The sequence below is a fragment of the Falco naumanni genome, chromosome 7 (genome assembly GCF_017639655.2).
Source record: "Falco naumanni isolate bFalNau1 chromosome 7, bFalNau1.pat, whole genome shotgun sequence".
Classification (NCBI taxonomy): Eukaryota; Metazoa; Chordata; class Aves; order Falconiformes; family Falconidae; genus Falco; species Falco naumanni.
In genome coordinates, this window is record NC_054060.1 from 19234338 (window position 1) to 19251151 (window position 16814).

At 37.1% G+C, this 16814-nt stretch overlaps 1 protein-coding gene across 11 annotated transcripts in view; it reads left to right on the forward strand.

The window, feature by feature from the left end:
• RNF111 (ring finger protein 111) overlaps positions 1-16814 on the forward strand; it is a 52429-nt gene that overhangs the window by 10815 nt on the left and 24800 nt on the right. For all 11 annotated transcript variants that reach the window (XM_040601550.1, XM_040601551.1, XM_040601552.1 and 8 more), the window contains exons 2-4: positions 115-1010; positions 10782-10908; positions 15810-15973. In XM_040601550.1, coding sequence (XP_040457484.1) covers positions 134-1010; positions 10782-10908; positions 15810-15973 — 1168 coding nt within the window. In that variant the 5' untranslated portion in view covers positions 115-133. The remainder of the gene's footprint in view (positions 1-114; positions 1011-10781; positions 10909-15809; positions 15974-16814) is intronic.

Genomic DNA, 16814 nt, shown 5'->3' on the forward strand with positions numbered 1-16814 from the left:
TTTGCTTTTCCCACTGCGGGGTTAGTCTTAGCAGTAAATGTCTTTTATTTCAGTTTTGCTCTCAAAATCTGATGCTTCTTTGTTTTTTTGATGCATATCTATTCTTCTTTCTAGGCCTTTCTTAAACCTTTCCATGTCTAAATGGACTCCTGAATGTAATATAGTTTATACTCTAAAAGCGGATATGAAGAGTGAAGTTCCTTCTGATGCACCAAAGAGACAGGAGAGTCTGAAGGGGATCCTCTTGAACCCTGAGCCTATTGGGGCAGCCAAAAGCTTCACTGCAGAAGTTGAGATGATTGCCAGTAAAGTAGGGAATGAGTTCTCTCACTTATGTGGTGATTCTCAGAAGCAAAAGGACATGAATGGCAACCGTACAGACCAAGACAAAAGTATTGTGGTGCGAAAAAAACGCAAGAGCCAGCAGGCTGGTCCTTCATATACTCAAAATTGTCCTGATAAAGAAAATCAAGGAATCTTAGGATTAAGACAGCATCTAGAAACACAGAGTGAAGACAATGATTCTTCTTTTAGTGACTGTATCTCTTCACCTTCATCTAGCTTACATTTTGGAGACTCTGACACAGTAACATCTGATGAAGAAAAAGATGCTCCTGTAAGACACCCTCAGGCAGTGTTGAATACTACAAGTAGAACTCATAGTGCAAGGTCACAGAAGTGGCCACGGACTGAGGCAGACTCTGTACCTGGGTTACTAATGAAAAGGCCCTGTTTTCACAGCAGTTCTTTAAGAAGGCTTCCATATAGGAAGAGATTTGTGAAAACAAGTTCATCACAGCGGACACAGAACCAAAAAGAACGAATTTTAATGCAGAGGAAAAAGCGGGAAGTATTAGCTCGAAGGAAGTATGCTTTACTACCCAGCTCTAGCAGTTCCAGTGAGAACGATCTCAGTAGTGAATCCTCTTCCAGTTCTTCTACTGAAGGGGAGGAAGACTTATTTGTGTCACCTAGTGAAAACCACCAGAATAGTACAGCTGTTCCTTCAGGTAAAACTAAATTCCTGAGGTACTTTTTATTAATGAGCTTTCTTCACATACAGTATGATTTTCTTTGTGAGTGCTTTGGAGCAGTTGTTTTTGTGTTTTTGTAGAAATTAAAATACAAGTAAGACTGATGTACGGCAAGTAACGTGAACGTTACACCATAAGTTCTTGATGGAAAAAGTACATTCAGAGCTTCCAGTAAAATTACAACAAAATAAAGTCTTTTAACTTTAATGTGAAAGGCAGACTTAATGGTTTCTAAACAATGTACTGAAAGGTTGCGAAATCTTATTAGTCACATTCTGTGGAGTTGCTCCATTATTATATTTTTTTAGCAGTTGAATTAAAAATTTTAGCTATCATAGCTTTGTAAACTGATTGCAGGAATAACAATTTTATCTGGCTTCAGAATGCAGAAATATCTATTAATATCTATTCAAATATGTTTGAGAACTTAAACAAAAAAAAAAGAAAAAAAGAAAAAAAAATTGGTCGTTGTGATAACAGCCTGAGATAGGATTCAGTTGGAGGTAGCTTTAGTAGTATTGCAATAATAAGAGAAAATTCTAAAGCCTGAAGTTGTGGAAAACAAAGTGTTCTGTATATATATATACTGAAAGTTTTACCTAGATAAACTTGATGGAATAATGTAGCTAGCTGGTTTACACAGATGTTTCTTTAGTATGTCATGACACAGTATTTGAGGGCATGCTTGAATGTTGGGAGTGGGTTTTTTTTTGGGGGGGTGGTGGTTTTGCTTTGTTTTGGTTGGGCTGGGTTGGGGGTTTTTTGTCTGTGGGTTTTTTGGGGGGTTAAGGTGGTTTTTTTGCCATCTGCTAATTTTCTTGCACTTCCTTTCACCTTAAATTTCCAGCTGAAAGACAGTCCCAAGTCTGGGACCAGTAACATTCATAGTGTTGTAGTTCTACCTTCTGTTTATCATTTCAGCTTTTTAGAGAGTTTGGGGAAGTAGATACATAGAACAGAGCATAGTGTTAATCTGTGCAGTCATGTGTTTTGCCTGATGACAAATATGTTCTAGAAAGTGAAACTGTATCTCAGACTGTGCTGATCATTCCTGTTAAGAAAAAAAGACTGAAAATACAAGGCAAGGATTAAAAAAAAAAAAAGTGTATGTTCATGTTAGGGCAGGATTTATGCTTGAACAGAGCCAGAGTACTAAAGACAAGATTATTGCTTGTTACCAATTGTAGCAGGAAATAATGTCTGTGGTGTTCTTTAATGTACTGTTTGAATACAAGAAGTAAAATTTGTAATGCAAAAATCTTACTTATGTGGTGCTAGGGCTGTGTAAGTAACTGAAACAGAAGAACCGTGGCACAGACAAAATTATTTTCATGCATATTTGTGGAACAGAAATGTAACATTTTTTTAGGCTTAAAAAATTACATTTGACATGCATCTTCAAGCATATTGAAGGGTATGATTTGAAAATGATTAATGTATGGGAATATGCATACATTCATATTAAAAAGCAACTCTGGAAACTACTATATTAATGCTTCTTTTTCCAAGTTAATATTTTCTTCTCATTTTCAGAGAGCATGGAGTTTCATATAACTACAAAATTACATAGGACCATTAACAATTTTCTTCCCATACAGAGCACTGTGCAATGGTGAAACTGGTATGTCGATGAGAAAATGCATGTTATAGCTTCTTGGACAACCATCTATTTCTAACCATGATAAATACATTTAAAGAGAGATCTTTCAATTATTTTTGTTGGTGTATTTACACTGTTAAAGCCTACTGCCCTTTTTTAACACAAATTCGATTAATACCACTGTGCTTTTATTTCCCCTATCTTTTTGGAGAGAGATCTCTGTAAAAAATGATGTAATGATCAGTGAATAATTCAAGCTGTTCAAGTAACTTCTGATAATTCAGTGTGATGTTATTTGGATGGTAGGAAGACTGGAACTTGCAATTTGTTTTATGTAGCTGGTTATGTGGAAAATGCATTGTCCGATGGCTTAATTTTTAACTACTTGAAAAGCACGCTTAATTCATTTATGAAATTATTCTCATGTCAGGAATGAAAAACCAATTAGCTCTGCACCATTTAATTGTAGATTAAAATACTGACATGAGTTGTAACTGAAGTAAGGTATGCTTTAAAGTGTGCTGTGGTGGCTGTACTTCAGAGCTAACACTTGTAGCGAGCTGAGAAGTTGTTCTGGGTTTGAGTATGTGAATACTATGTGTGTTTTTTTCCAGTGGAAATATGTATTGATGGAAGAGTTTTGAGCATTTTATTTATATTGCAGATAAAATAGGAAGTTGAGCAGACTTCCTGTATGTGTCCTATTTTTAGTAAGATAAAAGTGTGATTAATACTTTCTGTAGCTTTCTGCTGTTACATAAGGCATTTCTAGTTGCTGAGTTAATTGGGACAGAAATGGGGCCAGCTGGAAAAATAGCTATGCAGCTTCTCTATATAGTGAGCAAGCATGATGGTATTTCTATATGAGGAAAGGGTTGTATTGCTAGTAATGCTACACTAGCTTGTTAATGTTAGGGGAAAAATTTTTTTTTGCTCTAGATTGACATGTGAAGGTTACGAGTGCATCTAGTGAAATTACGGAATATATTGAAGGACAAAGAACTTCTGCTAAGAATATGAGGACTGCAGCATATGTATAAAAGTCCTAGAGGATAGACTTAAGAAAGGAGGAGAAAAATAATAATCAAAAAAGAAAATACAATATAAGAAGATAAGTTAATAACTGAATTTTTAATAGGCAGGCATCAAAGGGATATAAGTAGTCTTGTAACCTACTTAATAGCAATTTGTATTAAGGACATGTCACAAAATATTCACCTTGAATGTTGAGGTTCATCTAAAGATACAGTGCATTTAAGGAACTAGTAAACTTAGTGTATACTGTTCTGGAAAATGTTTCTTCCTGATTATCGCAAGAAATTAAAGTAACAGATCTTTTTAACCAAATAAGTGTTCAGTAGGTTAGTTCTTGTAGTTAAGTTTTATTAACTTGGCTGTTTTTTGAAAATTACACGAATGGAGATGTGTCTGGGGTTTTGTTTGTTCGTTTTAACAAAACCTTTACCAAGAAGGCCCCAAACAACACTATATAGGTTTTTTCTTACTTTTCCTTTTCTGCCAGGGCTTCAGCTATTCTGGTGAAACTTTGTGCTTTGGGAGTGGGAGAGTATTGAACAAGTACAAAATCCTGACACCTGAGAAGAATTATGTTGTTTTACCGGCTTTTTGCCATTAAAGGCAGTTGTCCTCATTAAATCTGGGATTACCAGATGAAGCTCATTCAGGAGACAGAGGAGAGTTGGGGGCATAAGGACAATGTAAAAACAACTACATATAGTTTAACAGTGCAGTTAAAAGTCAAAGGTGCAAGTGCTTTCAGGGGTGTATATTCTAATCCGAACGTTGATTGGTTAGTTTTAATTGAAATACTGTGTTTACAATTAAGATGATTGCAAGCCAGAATGTTTCTGCTGTGAGACAAATTTTGGTTCAGTTTTGTCTAGGTAGCCCAGAAACTTTTTTTCTGACCCTTGGAGGACCTGTATACACACCTGTAGAGATAATTCTCTTTTGCCTTGCCTTGTCAAAGGTGGCAAAATTTCAGCTTTGGCTGTAATTGGATCTCCGTAACATTATAGTGCAAATTTTCTGGTACACTTGTACAGGTATTGATTTTCAGCTTGGATTTAAAGGGCTGGGGGTGCCATTTGGAGACAGCCCATCTGTGGAGGGAGGTCTAGCAAGAGCTAAAGTTGGAGCAAGTTTTTAGTCTCACATACTTGATTTGGTAGTTAAGCTGAACCCCAGGAAATGGGAAGGTGTTGCTGTGAAAAAAAGCTGGGCAAAATTTTGCATTGTTGTAAATTGTTCATCTAATAGTACTTGAAATTCCTTTAGGGATGTTACTTTATATTTTTGAGCAGCTACTGCTAAACAGGCCTTGCCTCTTCCCTTAGAATGTAAAGCTGATGAGAAGCTGCTCCAGTTTTTTGTTCAAAGCTGCTTAGAATGATAAGACTGACTTTATTCACTACCATCCTCTTGATTCCTCTAACATATTTGTTGTCTGTCTCCCAAAAATGTTGTGTACAGACATCTGATATTTTAAAAGCCAGAGGCTGGTGAAAAAAACATATAGTACTTCACATTCAAATTATTTTAACAGGTTCAACATAAACATGTATTAAGTGGAAACGAGCTGCCTGTAGGAGGGATTAAGTAACTGAAGAATAATCAACTAACAACTACAGCATGCCCTCCTTTTCTCACAGTAACTGATGCAGCTCATAATTCAGAGCTTTTATCTCAATAGCATTAGTGGACAAGGAAGTGAATACATGTCATTTCTACCCGGTGCCTTACTAGAGAGGGGTTGGGGAAGAGCTGGAAAATAGTAAGGAAAGAAGTGCCTGGCTTTGTGAACGGTTGATATTAACCGTTGTTGCTATATCTGTCTGCTGTGAGTTGGAGTTTTAAATAGCTACAGTAATAAAAGTTAGTGTGGAATTCACTTCAGCACTTCGCTGTAGCTGCTGCAGGTTTCTGTGCTGAAAAGATGCTACTTACAGAATTGGCTTGCTGTAACGTTGCTGATAGGGCTAAGATTGACGTGCTTGGTTAAGAACAGTCAGCAGAGTTCTGAATTAGTCTGTACTAGCGTGGCTCACAGTTGGAGACGATCCCCTAAATTCTGGTTGTTGACTGTCTTTTCCACCAGGGTGCAGACTTGTGAATGATTTGTATGTTTTTGAAAATTTCTCCCATTCTGCACAGCTATTGGGAAGTATATTCCTAGTAAGTCTCGGGTGCAGAAAAACTCACCTTCTGAACTAGTGTCACCCAACACTAAGGGGGCAGGCAGGTTCTTCTAAGAATCCTTGGCAGAATGATAGTGGCACTAAATTGTAGTTACAATTAAAGCGTCATTTTCTTAGCAGGATATTATGATTAGAATGGCACAGAATTTATGATTAGAATGGCAAAGAATTTCTATAAGGATCAATGTAGTTCAATCTATAAATAGCATAATACAGGATTTGTAATACAACTTAATTTCTGATCACCTGGACCCTCTGCAGATCAGGTCAATTCTTAATATGTCATTTTCTATATCAATAATCGTAACCTGGACTTGAAAATCATATACAAGAATACAAGTCACTCAGTCCTTTGAGAAAGCCGATGATGGTGGGGGCATCCCTGGCCAGCAGGGGGTCACAGTTCTCACTGGCCAACACCAGCTCTGGTCCAGATTCCCGCTTAGGACTTGTAACTGCTTGATTTTTATAGACAATGCGCTGTTAAGCATGCCTGTTCTGTGACAGGGTCATCAACACCACCTGGTTGGCTGGGTGCCTGGGACCTTCAAGGCCAGCAAGGAAGGGAGTAATTGTCCTGGCGCCCAGGAATCGTGAGGCTGATAGGGAGGGGAAGAAGAAATCTGTTTGGTTTGTCTGCTTGGTTCACAGGGCCTTCAGAGCCTGAGAGTGAGGGGAAAGGGAACGAATACGTGACCTGCTTGATCCCAGAGAATGGCTGCCTACTTCATAAAACGGTGTTAGTTACGCTAACCGTGTTAGCAGGGGTCGGGAGCAGGTTCTGTTCACACCTAGTTCAAGGAGTTTGAAAGCCAAACAAGGGAGTACTCTGACACTAGTGGGTTATTATTATTTTATCCATTTCAAGCTGAATTACTCTCTAGGTAATTATCCTGAACTCACCAGCACAAGGTGCTGTACAGGCACATAGTACCAGCAAGTTCAAGAAGACAGACACGCAGCCAGCTGTCCATGAGCAATGATTAGGCCAGAAAGTGCCCCCTGACATATGGAGTGTTGCTGTGGATGCCGGGTGGTGTGAGAGCTTTCAGTTAGAGGTTGCAGTCTGGATTTTCTACTCTGACTGCATAGTTTTGCCTGTTGCAGCTGGCAGAGAGAACGTGAGCCTTTGGTCTGATCCAGTGAAAGCCTGGAACTCAAAATAAGTAAGCTCTGTCACTGGAACTGGACTGCTTATTTTAAATCACTTAGGGCTTGGTCAGATTGTCTTATTTGAAGTTGTGTATTGTAAAACTCCTTCACAGTCTTACATGTAGTATTTTAACACGTTAATTGCAAAATAGATGTAAAATACCCTCCAGGAAGGACAACAATCAGCCAAGCATAAATTTTGATATTACACTAGTGTTACTTACGTCCTCGGTGGAGTACTTGTGTTGATGATTGATCAATCTCTGAGTTATGCCACGATCTTACAGAGATAAGTAATAGTATAATTATATATATTATATACAGAGTATAATTATATATATTACATGCATTACGCTGTGCAAAGCTAAGTCTCTTGCTTATTTCTGGGTTATAAAAGTATTTGATAGACCACACGCAGTTCTGGGAAGCAAGTTTTAGAATCAACAGAACCCGGCAGTTACAGTTCTGAAATAATCTTAGAACTTTTGGAGGAAGAGTTTACTGATGTAAATATATTACATGGTGTTAAACTTAAAAGTTATATTCTGCTTAATAAAGTACTTTAATTTGACAGTTTTACTTTGTGATGTAGGGCTTGGAGAAGGGAGTGTTTTGGTTTTTTTTTTAAGGGTTGTTTATCATTTTGAGTGCGTTCAGATTTGGATTCAAGCCTGTCAAGTTTATTCCTTCTCCTAGACTGGCTGAGCACTAGGTTTCTGTCATAAAATCTGCTTTTAAGAGAGAGGAGAAAAGCTGCTGTAAAGAAGTTACTGATTATTAGTTATGTGCAAAACAGAATTACTAACTGCTGTTGATGGATCTGAATTGCTGGGACATGCAAAACTTGCAAACTAAAATTTGGTGTTTTGCATGGTCTATAAAATATTATTTGTGGATGTGAGTAGGGAAAAAAACCAAAATCCTGTGGAAACTAATAAAATTCTTGCTGTAATGTTCAGCAGAAGTTTTTTGTTTTTAACTAGCTCATTTTAAATGGATAATGAGGCTTTCAGTGGTAGCCCAAAGGCTAAATTACTCAAAACCAACTAGAGTATAATTTGCTTGCTGCTTTTTGTGATTCAGGAGATGACAGGGTAGTAGTGCATACCTGCAGGAGGATAATTTTCTGTTTGTTTTATAGCCATAGGTATTATGCTGAAAGTAGCACAAAATACTTCTCGCAGATCTGTGTAACTATTTTCCTGCCAACAGTCCAGTGACCCTTCCCCTTGAAGGGAGATTACCTTCAAAGAGTATAGGATTAATACAGTGACACTCTCATTATACAGAGTTAGCTGTTCTCTTACAAGGTCAGTCATTTAGATGATACATTGATGAGTAAGGTAGTCATATTTATACTTCAAGTAAGATCAGATTTGCTTGAAGTGCATTCCAGACAGAAGATGACTGTCAGTGACTGGTACGTGCATAAAAGCAAATAAATGAAGTATACCTTGTCATGGCAGACTATATAAAACATCCTGTGTAGTAGACTGCAGGGTGAAAAGTAATACTGAGAAGTATATGCAAGTATTTTGTCATCTGGTATATTTCTGGATTTGGATTTCCTTTTTTGTTGTGGTTTGTTGTTGGTTTTTTTTTTCCTGGGCTGTTGGTATGTTTGGTAAATTGTGCAGTATGTTAGAACTGGGATTTATTGAAATATCAAATTCTGTTCGTTTTATGTCCTTCCTAAGAAATTTGCTTCACAGGTGTGCTTACATACCAAGTATACTCCCATGTAGATCTAAAGATGTAGACACCTTACAGATATGTTCAGCTGTTTACTGCTCACGTGTAGCCTTGGGTTCACCAGATGGCTCCTAAGTTACATATGTGGTAAATATTTGAGGCATGCAAGTGTCTCAGAATTCTTTTGAGCAAGTATTTTTAGAAACAATACAGCAAAACCTTTGAGAATCCATTTATTTCTGCACATCAGTCATCTCACTAAAGCAAGCTTCCTTGTGCATTACAGGGTTGTGCACTTTTAAAATTCAAGTTAACCATCCTGAACTACTCTGACTGACATACCAGTAAAGTTCACCTTCAGACGCTAATTTAACCTGCAAAGTTACATTCTGTGGAACTTGAAAACATCATGGCTTTACTAGGATTAGTTCAAACCACCAGACTTGACTTTTAAGTGCGTTTGGCAGAGAATTGTTTGGAGTTTTTTCAGCTTTGGTACTACAGGACATTCAAAAAAGACATCTTAAATTTCACTAGATTTTAGTATCAGTACAGTTTTAATTCTTAATTGCCTTGTAAATGAAATGCTCTGGTGCTAGGATAAATCCCTTGTATACAAGCTTGCTGAAGTTTCAGGGCCTCTGCTTGACAGCTGTGTTGCTGCTCACGTGCAGGCCCTGTATTCCTGCCAGCCCTTCAAGGAGGCTGTTCTCAGGAGACCTCATTTTTATATTTCAAAGAGTTTTCTCTGTTTTAACACTGCCCTTTGCTCTGCTTTGTGGGAGCTCGTCTACATCAGAATAAACTGGTGTGGTTTTGTTTGTGATGTTTCAAAAACAGTCTTCCCTTCCTTGTAGCAATGTTTGAGGAGAGGCAAAGAAGAAACGCTAAATCCTGTTGACAATGAAAGTTGGGGATTTGTGCTGCTTAGTACTAGCAGCTCTATGGCTAGTGTCTGGTTACGGAAGAGCTACTTGATAAGGGTTATGAACAGTGTTGCTAATGTTGCTGAAGTTTTACTATTCAGCTGATTTGTTGATGTTCGGATAAATGTAATGAAACCAGTTTGCATTGGCCAGGTGTCGAACTTGTATATGCTGTTCTCCAAACTACTGCCTTGCCATACAGCTGAGAACAGTCAGTCCGTGAAGGATGTATGTGTTGACTTGAATGAGACCAAATTCTTCAGGCACTTTCTTGGAGACATTTGCAAATCTCAAAATGCTAGTTTGCTATTTCTGAGCTGTCTGTCTCATTTATTCAGTAATTTATTTTGTGCACAGTGGTATGACTACAGTGAATAATCCATAGCTCAATTTAAGTAGCTCAGACTTGTCACTGTCAGTATTACAGCTGTAGAGAAGTGTTTCCATGTGTCTAGGTGTTAGGCTGGAACTTTAATCATTCTTCCTGAAGTGGAAATTGTTTCCTATCAAAACTTCTCTGTATTGCATTTGTGGGGTTTTGGTGGTTGTTTTTTGCTATTGATGGTTTCATTTTAGCTTTCTCTGTCCCAGTATATGATTGTTAATGCCACTGAAAGTGTAAAGATGTTTATAAGCACCAATGGATTTGTGGTCTTCATCTTGTTGAAGAAATAAAAATGCATATGAGTCGGTGCATCATTTTTTCTCCTGTTGCCGCTGTTTACCTTGAGACTTTTAATACCTACAAAAATATTTTTGGAAAAAAACAGCTATTAGTGATAACAAACCACCACTGCTTTGCTAGTTTGAAAGCTTATTTTGTTTTTATATTAAATGACTGAGTTTCATTGGTGTTACAGCTAATAAAATTTATCATAATTCCTTCCACTACACAGCAGAATGTAAGCTTGCATATATCTATCTCTGCCCCCATCTTCTGCCTCCTTCCTCTTTTTATTTACTTCAGTTTTTACAGCATATTTTCTACCATTAATAATTAGGTCATGTATTTAATAGCTGCACCTGAAATTTTGGCATATACCATGAAATTCTCTACGTACGTGTATCTCAAGTCTAGGAGGGGAAAAAAGTCCCTCACAATGACAACTCCTGAGATAGATGAAGTATACAAACTTTCTTCTTCCTTTTTCCTCATCAGGAGGCATCGATGAAGATGTTGTGGTGATTGAAGCATCCTCCACTCCCCAGGTCACTGCTAATGAAGAAATAAATGTTACCTCAACAGACAGTGAAGTGGAGATTGTCACAGTTGGTGAAAGCTACAGGTGAGACTTGTATCTCTTTGTGTTAATGCAGTTTTGCTTGACTCCAAGTTTGTCACAAGGCTCTGTATCATTAAAAGCCCATAAGGTAAATGTCGTAGAAGTTACAGCCAGGATGCATGTTTTAAAGCAAACAAGAAAGCCCAAAACCAAAACCCCAAACAGACAGAAAACAAAACCCACAGCTTTGCCAAAGCTTGACAGTTCAAGTAATCTGGAACTGTTGTGGTGGTTGTAATTATTGTAACTGATGGGCAGAATTTTGGGGAGGCAAAGCTGCAGTGAGATCCTAGGGAGAGCAAGTTTAGGCTGAGTTAACTATCTAGGGACTAGCTGAGCATTCCTCCAGAAAGCATCCTACTTTTTTGAAGCTGCTGCTGTATGTGCTTTCCTGTTCTTCCATGCCTCTCTGGAAGTTCTGTTCCATATTTGTCAGATTTTGCTGAACCTATTAAAGTGGAGTTCCTTTAAGAAGGGAACTTGAAATAGTCATGTGCATAGGACTGCTGGAGATGCCTGCCTATTATGTATGATTTTGTATTTGTAAACATGAAGACAAAATTGTAGAATATGAAGAATGACTATCTCTTTTTTAGAAAAATAATGACAAAGGAACAGTAGGCAGTAAATTATGAAAACATTCCATCTGTGTGTTGTCAAATAGTGCTTTGACTAATTCGATTTTATACTTAAAATAACAGACAGCTTTTCATGCAAAAATCACTTTTATTGGAACAAATATCACATTCAACAAATCAATTTAAGACAAATGTGTGCGTAATATAAATTTGATACACAGTTGAAACTAACTAAATTTTTTGTTAAACTGACACACAAAGGATGTCAGACTCACAAAAATAGGCAGCCTGAATCTATAGTGAAGAGGAAGTGGAGAGAGATGAGGGAAATCAACATCTAAAAAATTCATTTCTTCAACAATATATTTCTTCTGTTTAAAAGAAGGCAAAAGCTGCAGAATCAACAGATGTTCTGCCTTGAGGTGATTAGAAACGCTCCTACAAATAGGTGATTTATCTACATGAATGAATTGTTGAGAAGAGTCATTAAAACTCACAAAACAACATTATGCTTGAAAAGACTTGAGCTAGATTGAGTTGATGCTTTAGCTTCTTATAACGTGCATGTAAAGCTTAAAAAGTAAAAAATTAGGCTAGGTGAAAGTGATTGTGCTTATAGAACAGTAATTCAAACCTGATTAAAGACAGATAAAATGCTTTTAAAAAATAAACAGCTTTCTCTTCCTAGCATCAATAAGAAACATTTTATATAGTAGCCAACCCCCCATTTTTATTGATGTCAATTGTGTCTTTACTGGTGACTTAAGTGAGAAGGAGACTGAATTGAGGGCACTTTCTGGTGAGTTTAAATTTTTGGCCTGTTTGTTTTGTTAGACCTTCTAACATGTGGATTTCTCAAAGGCATTTGATTATTTATCTTTTTTTTTTCCTAAGATCACAACAGAATGTTCAAATCATGTTTTGCTCTTAACTATTTACTGTACTTGGCTGTCAAAAGTGGAGGAAAGACATTGCTAAAAATGTTCAGCTGAAAACTTTTTGAGAAGATTAAAGAAATAAATGAGTGTCATTTTTTTTTTAATTGGAAAAGTCATGATTCTGTGTTTGAAAAAAATAAAATAGGGTAAGAAAACAATTCCAGGAAGTTTGCTATGAGGAGGAAAAGCTCAAATTGAAGTCTTAAGCCTGAAATGTTGGGAACTTCTAAACTAGTCTCTTATACTTTGAACATAGGGTATTTCCTACGCAGACTTTCCTGTTTCAAACAGTTTTGCCAACCACAATGTAAGAAACAAAGGCAGCTCTGGGACATCTACATGATAATTCAGTATAAAATTATAAATGCTGTAAGTGAACTGAACTTTATGAAGATTATTTACCAAACTCAGAATACTGTTCAGAGTGAAATAAATAGTTACTTTTATTCTTTATAACTTGTGTATAGATAGAAGAGGTTACTGTGGTTTTCCTTTAAAAGGCAAGGATGTGTTTTGGATGGAAGTGGGGAAAAAAAAAAGTAACATCAGAAATGGAAATTGAAGATCTCTTTTTGACACTTCATAGTACTGCTAGCTTTTTTCTGTGAAATCTGAAGCTAAGCTTTTTAATGCTTGTTATATACATTGAACACTCTGGAACTAAACCTTTTTTTTCCTCCAAAAATCAATTATTATGTGAGTAGCTGTGTATATCCCATATGCAGTAATATATGGACTTACAGAATGCAAATTAGTAGTAGTGAAAAAGATTGTAGATTTGAAAAAGTTTACTTAAATTTTGGAGTCTGTCACTTCAGCATTTGTCTTTATACAGAGCTTTCGGCAGGGAAGTTGCAACTTTACAGCTGGCAGTTTCAGAAAACTTAGAAGTTCTGAAGTGTTAATCTTGACTGTTATAAGTAAAAGATGAATCTGATAGTAGGCTTTAAATTTAAGCTGTAGTAAGAACCTATGGTTAGGATATTTAAGCATGTTAAAGCTGGTTTTTCTGCCTTCCTAAATGGAAGGTAAAAAACGTTATTTCTTTTAAAGTACCTTTAAACAAGTGCCCATGTATAGATCATAGGAATATTTTAATTTATTTAGAATTTACGAGTGAAACTTACTTTGAAAGGACAGAAATAACATAAGAAATCTGTGTTGGTTTCTTCTTCCATGCCATTCATTTTGCCACTTCCATCAAGAAGTTGTTAAGTACTGATGACTATTCCCTACTCCTCCCTTCTCCATCAAGATAAGGCCCTTTCCAAAGCACAGAGAAAGTCAGTCTTTGGTGTAACATAAACTGCAGCGTCAAGCAGCAGTGTAGCAGCTGGCATCGCAGCTAGGAGGATAAGATAGACAGTATCTACCAAAATGCTATGAGGCCTTCACTGATGGTCCTTTTCTAATTAAGAAAAAGCTATTAAGATCTGGTTGAGAGCCATCTTAGCATTAAATGGACTAAACAGTTTGGTCTTACATACTTCAGAGGTGGACTGACTTAGTAATTTTGAAATTACCTGGACTCAGCCACAGACTGAATATACACAGCACCGTGTAGCTAACATATTAATTAGTCATTCAGAATAATGTCCTGTTTAATCATAACAAGGAAATGAAGACCTAGACCTTTAACTTTAAGACTGTTTCAGTTCAGTAGGCCTTAGGTTCCACCTTTATCTTTGCTTGAAATCATATCTGATTCAGTAACTCCTGGAGATTATTTGCTCACTGTACAGTTGTGTTCTGGGCCTTCCTTCTCTTAATCTCTAGTTTGATGCTATGTCATGTTGTCTGCTTGTTCTTTTGTGCAAGAAGAAATTCAAAGAAATTTTTTATCATTGAATTTACAGCTTGCATTGAAAGACAAAACATATTGAGGTACTGTAGGTGCTGTACTGGTTTTGATATAAAGCTGGAGTTCCTGTAAGAGAAGTAAACGCTGGCGATCCTGGGTACCCTTCCACAGCTAATTTCATCTCTCGTTTACTACCAAAACCCCAGGTGCTGCTACAAACCATAGCGCTTAGTTAACTGAAGAGGAGGGGAAGATGAAATAGAGGGGGACGCCTCATCATCCTCTTGTATTACCAGAGTGCACCTTGGGTCCCTAGAGAGTAATAGTAAAGTTTTTAAAGGGGCCTGGGAGGTAAATGTCCTTCTGAAGTGTTAATAAGACACACACAAACCACAAGCAAATCAATTTGGACGTTATGTAAACCCAAACTTCAAAGAACATGTGCTGTTTTGAACCAGCCTGATCTTTAAATTACAGTGACATTGAAGAAACTGAAGTGTGAGCCAGCTGAGAAGGCTGCAGCAAGCATGCTTTTTGCACAACAGGAAAATACACTGATCTTTGTTAGTGAGTTACACATACAGGGGCGGAGTACAGGCAGCACAGAAATGTAAACTGAGGTCTGTGGTGACCTGTGCAGTGGGTTTGGTTTTGTTTTACTGAAAGTCAGTCCCCTTTCTTCATATTTTCCTCTTGTGAATTTCTGAAGCCTAAGCACATTGTTTTTCCAAACTGGAAAATAAGAGCCACTTGATTTATATAAATACTGGAAAATTAAAGGTTTTCTGACAGCGAACTGGTAAATACAATACCGTAAAAATATTCTTCCCTTAATTAAAGACAGTATCCTCTTAAATTCCAAAGCATCGTTGATTTGAGTGTTTGGGTTTTTGTGGCTAAACAGAATAGAATGGGCGTTTGTGTTACACTACAGAGATGAAACCATCCCTTTGCTTAGTTACGGTTACAACCTTGTAATTCCTCTCCTGAAGCTACATTTCATTCAAGTGTTACACAGCTGTGTCTGTCCTTAGAGGAGGGGGAGGGAAAAAAATAGAGAGAAAAATCCAGAGATTTTTTGCACTTTTAGAACATTTTGGAAATCTAAATTACAGAAATTATCTTCTGAAAATATTCTGTCACAAGTTAATATGCAAAAGAACTTAATGTTTACACAGTTTTTATTGTCTTTATGGTTCTGTTGTCATTCATCGATCTGCTATTTCAGGCTGCATAGGTTTTGTATGTGATTTGGAGACTCTTCATTTACTATTAACAAAACACAACATCAGATATAATTGCTGCCTGACAGCAGTTGTAATTTTTTATAAATTACTTGTATGTATTTCTTAGGAACATGGTTAAAAGTCCTTTAAACTGTACGTGTTGGATATTTGCCGTTATGTTATTTGGTACAGGCTGCAGTAACGTTTGTAAGTACACGTCTAGTGGATGTGGAGTGTTTCAACATAACCAAATGCTTTTCTAATAATGAAAAAATATTTCAAATAGCTTCTCAAACAGTGAGAGAAAAATTTAATAATGGCAAAATTTAGGTCAATACTTAAGGTGTTAACCTTTCTGAAGGTCTCGTTCAACACTTGGGCACACAAGATCACACTGGGGACAAAGTTCTAGTTCTCACGCTGCACGACCTCAAGAGCAGCGGAACCGCAGCAGGATTTCCACGGTCATACAGCCCCTGAGACAGAATGCTGCAGAAGTAGTGGACCTTACGGTGGATGAAGATGGTAAGTTGCATTGCTCTGAGAAATCTCTTCCATTTTCAGAAACGGGTTGATCAGTGTAAGGGGAGTGGAGTTCATGGCATCAGTTATAACATACTGTTCAACGAAAAAGTCTCAGTTCTCAACAAACTAGTTTCCAGGCCTGTCAGAAAATCCTCCTGTGGCCTTCCTTTTAAAATTAAAACTTTAGCTGTTCCCAACGGATCCACTAGATCTGATTTCTCTTCCAAAACTGACTTGGGTGTGTGTCTGAGAGCTGACTCACCAGGCAGAAATTACAGAACAGGTTGGAACTACTTCTTCAGAAATATGCACTTACTTCAATACAGCACTATAAAAGGCAAATCTATCGGTGCCTATGGTTTGGAATAGTTGCTGCTCTTTCAGGCCTTGGAATAAAAATATTTTTAAAAAAAAAAAAGAAAAAAAAAAAAAAAAACAACCAAACCCCAGCCCCACTAGTGAAGTGTATTAGATTTCTGAAGCTGTAACCTTTCATTGTTTCCTAATATTAAAACCTACTGGCACTTAGTAAGTCTATTCCTGCTGAAAACTCTTCAGAGCAACTTCCAGGTATTGTCAAAAGTTGAGAGAAGGAAAAAAAACTAAAGCTCATGTACATTTTTGCAGGTTTATTTTTTGTGGTGGTGGTTTTGGGGGTTTCTTGGGTGCATGTTACTTTTCATGTTGAATAAAAGATTTTTCCTGTTGGGGTTTCGTCCGCGAGTGCGTTGCATGCTAGTATCTCACAATATCTTACTCTTCAAGTTGTCTTCGTTTTTGGGGTGGGTTGGAGAGTTGAAAGGGTTTGGAATTGGGTTTTTTTGTTTGATGGGTTTTATGA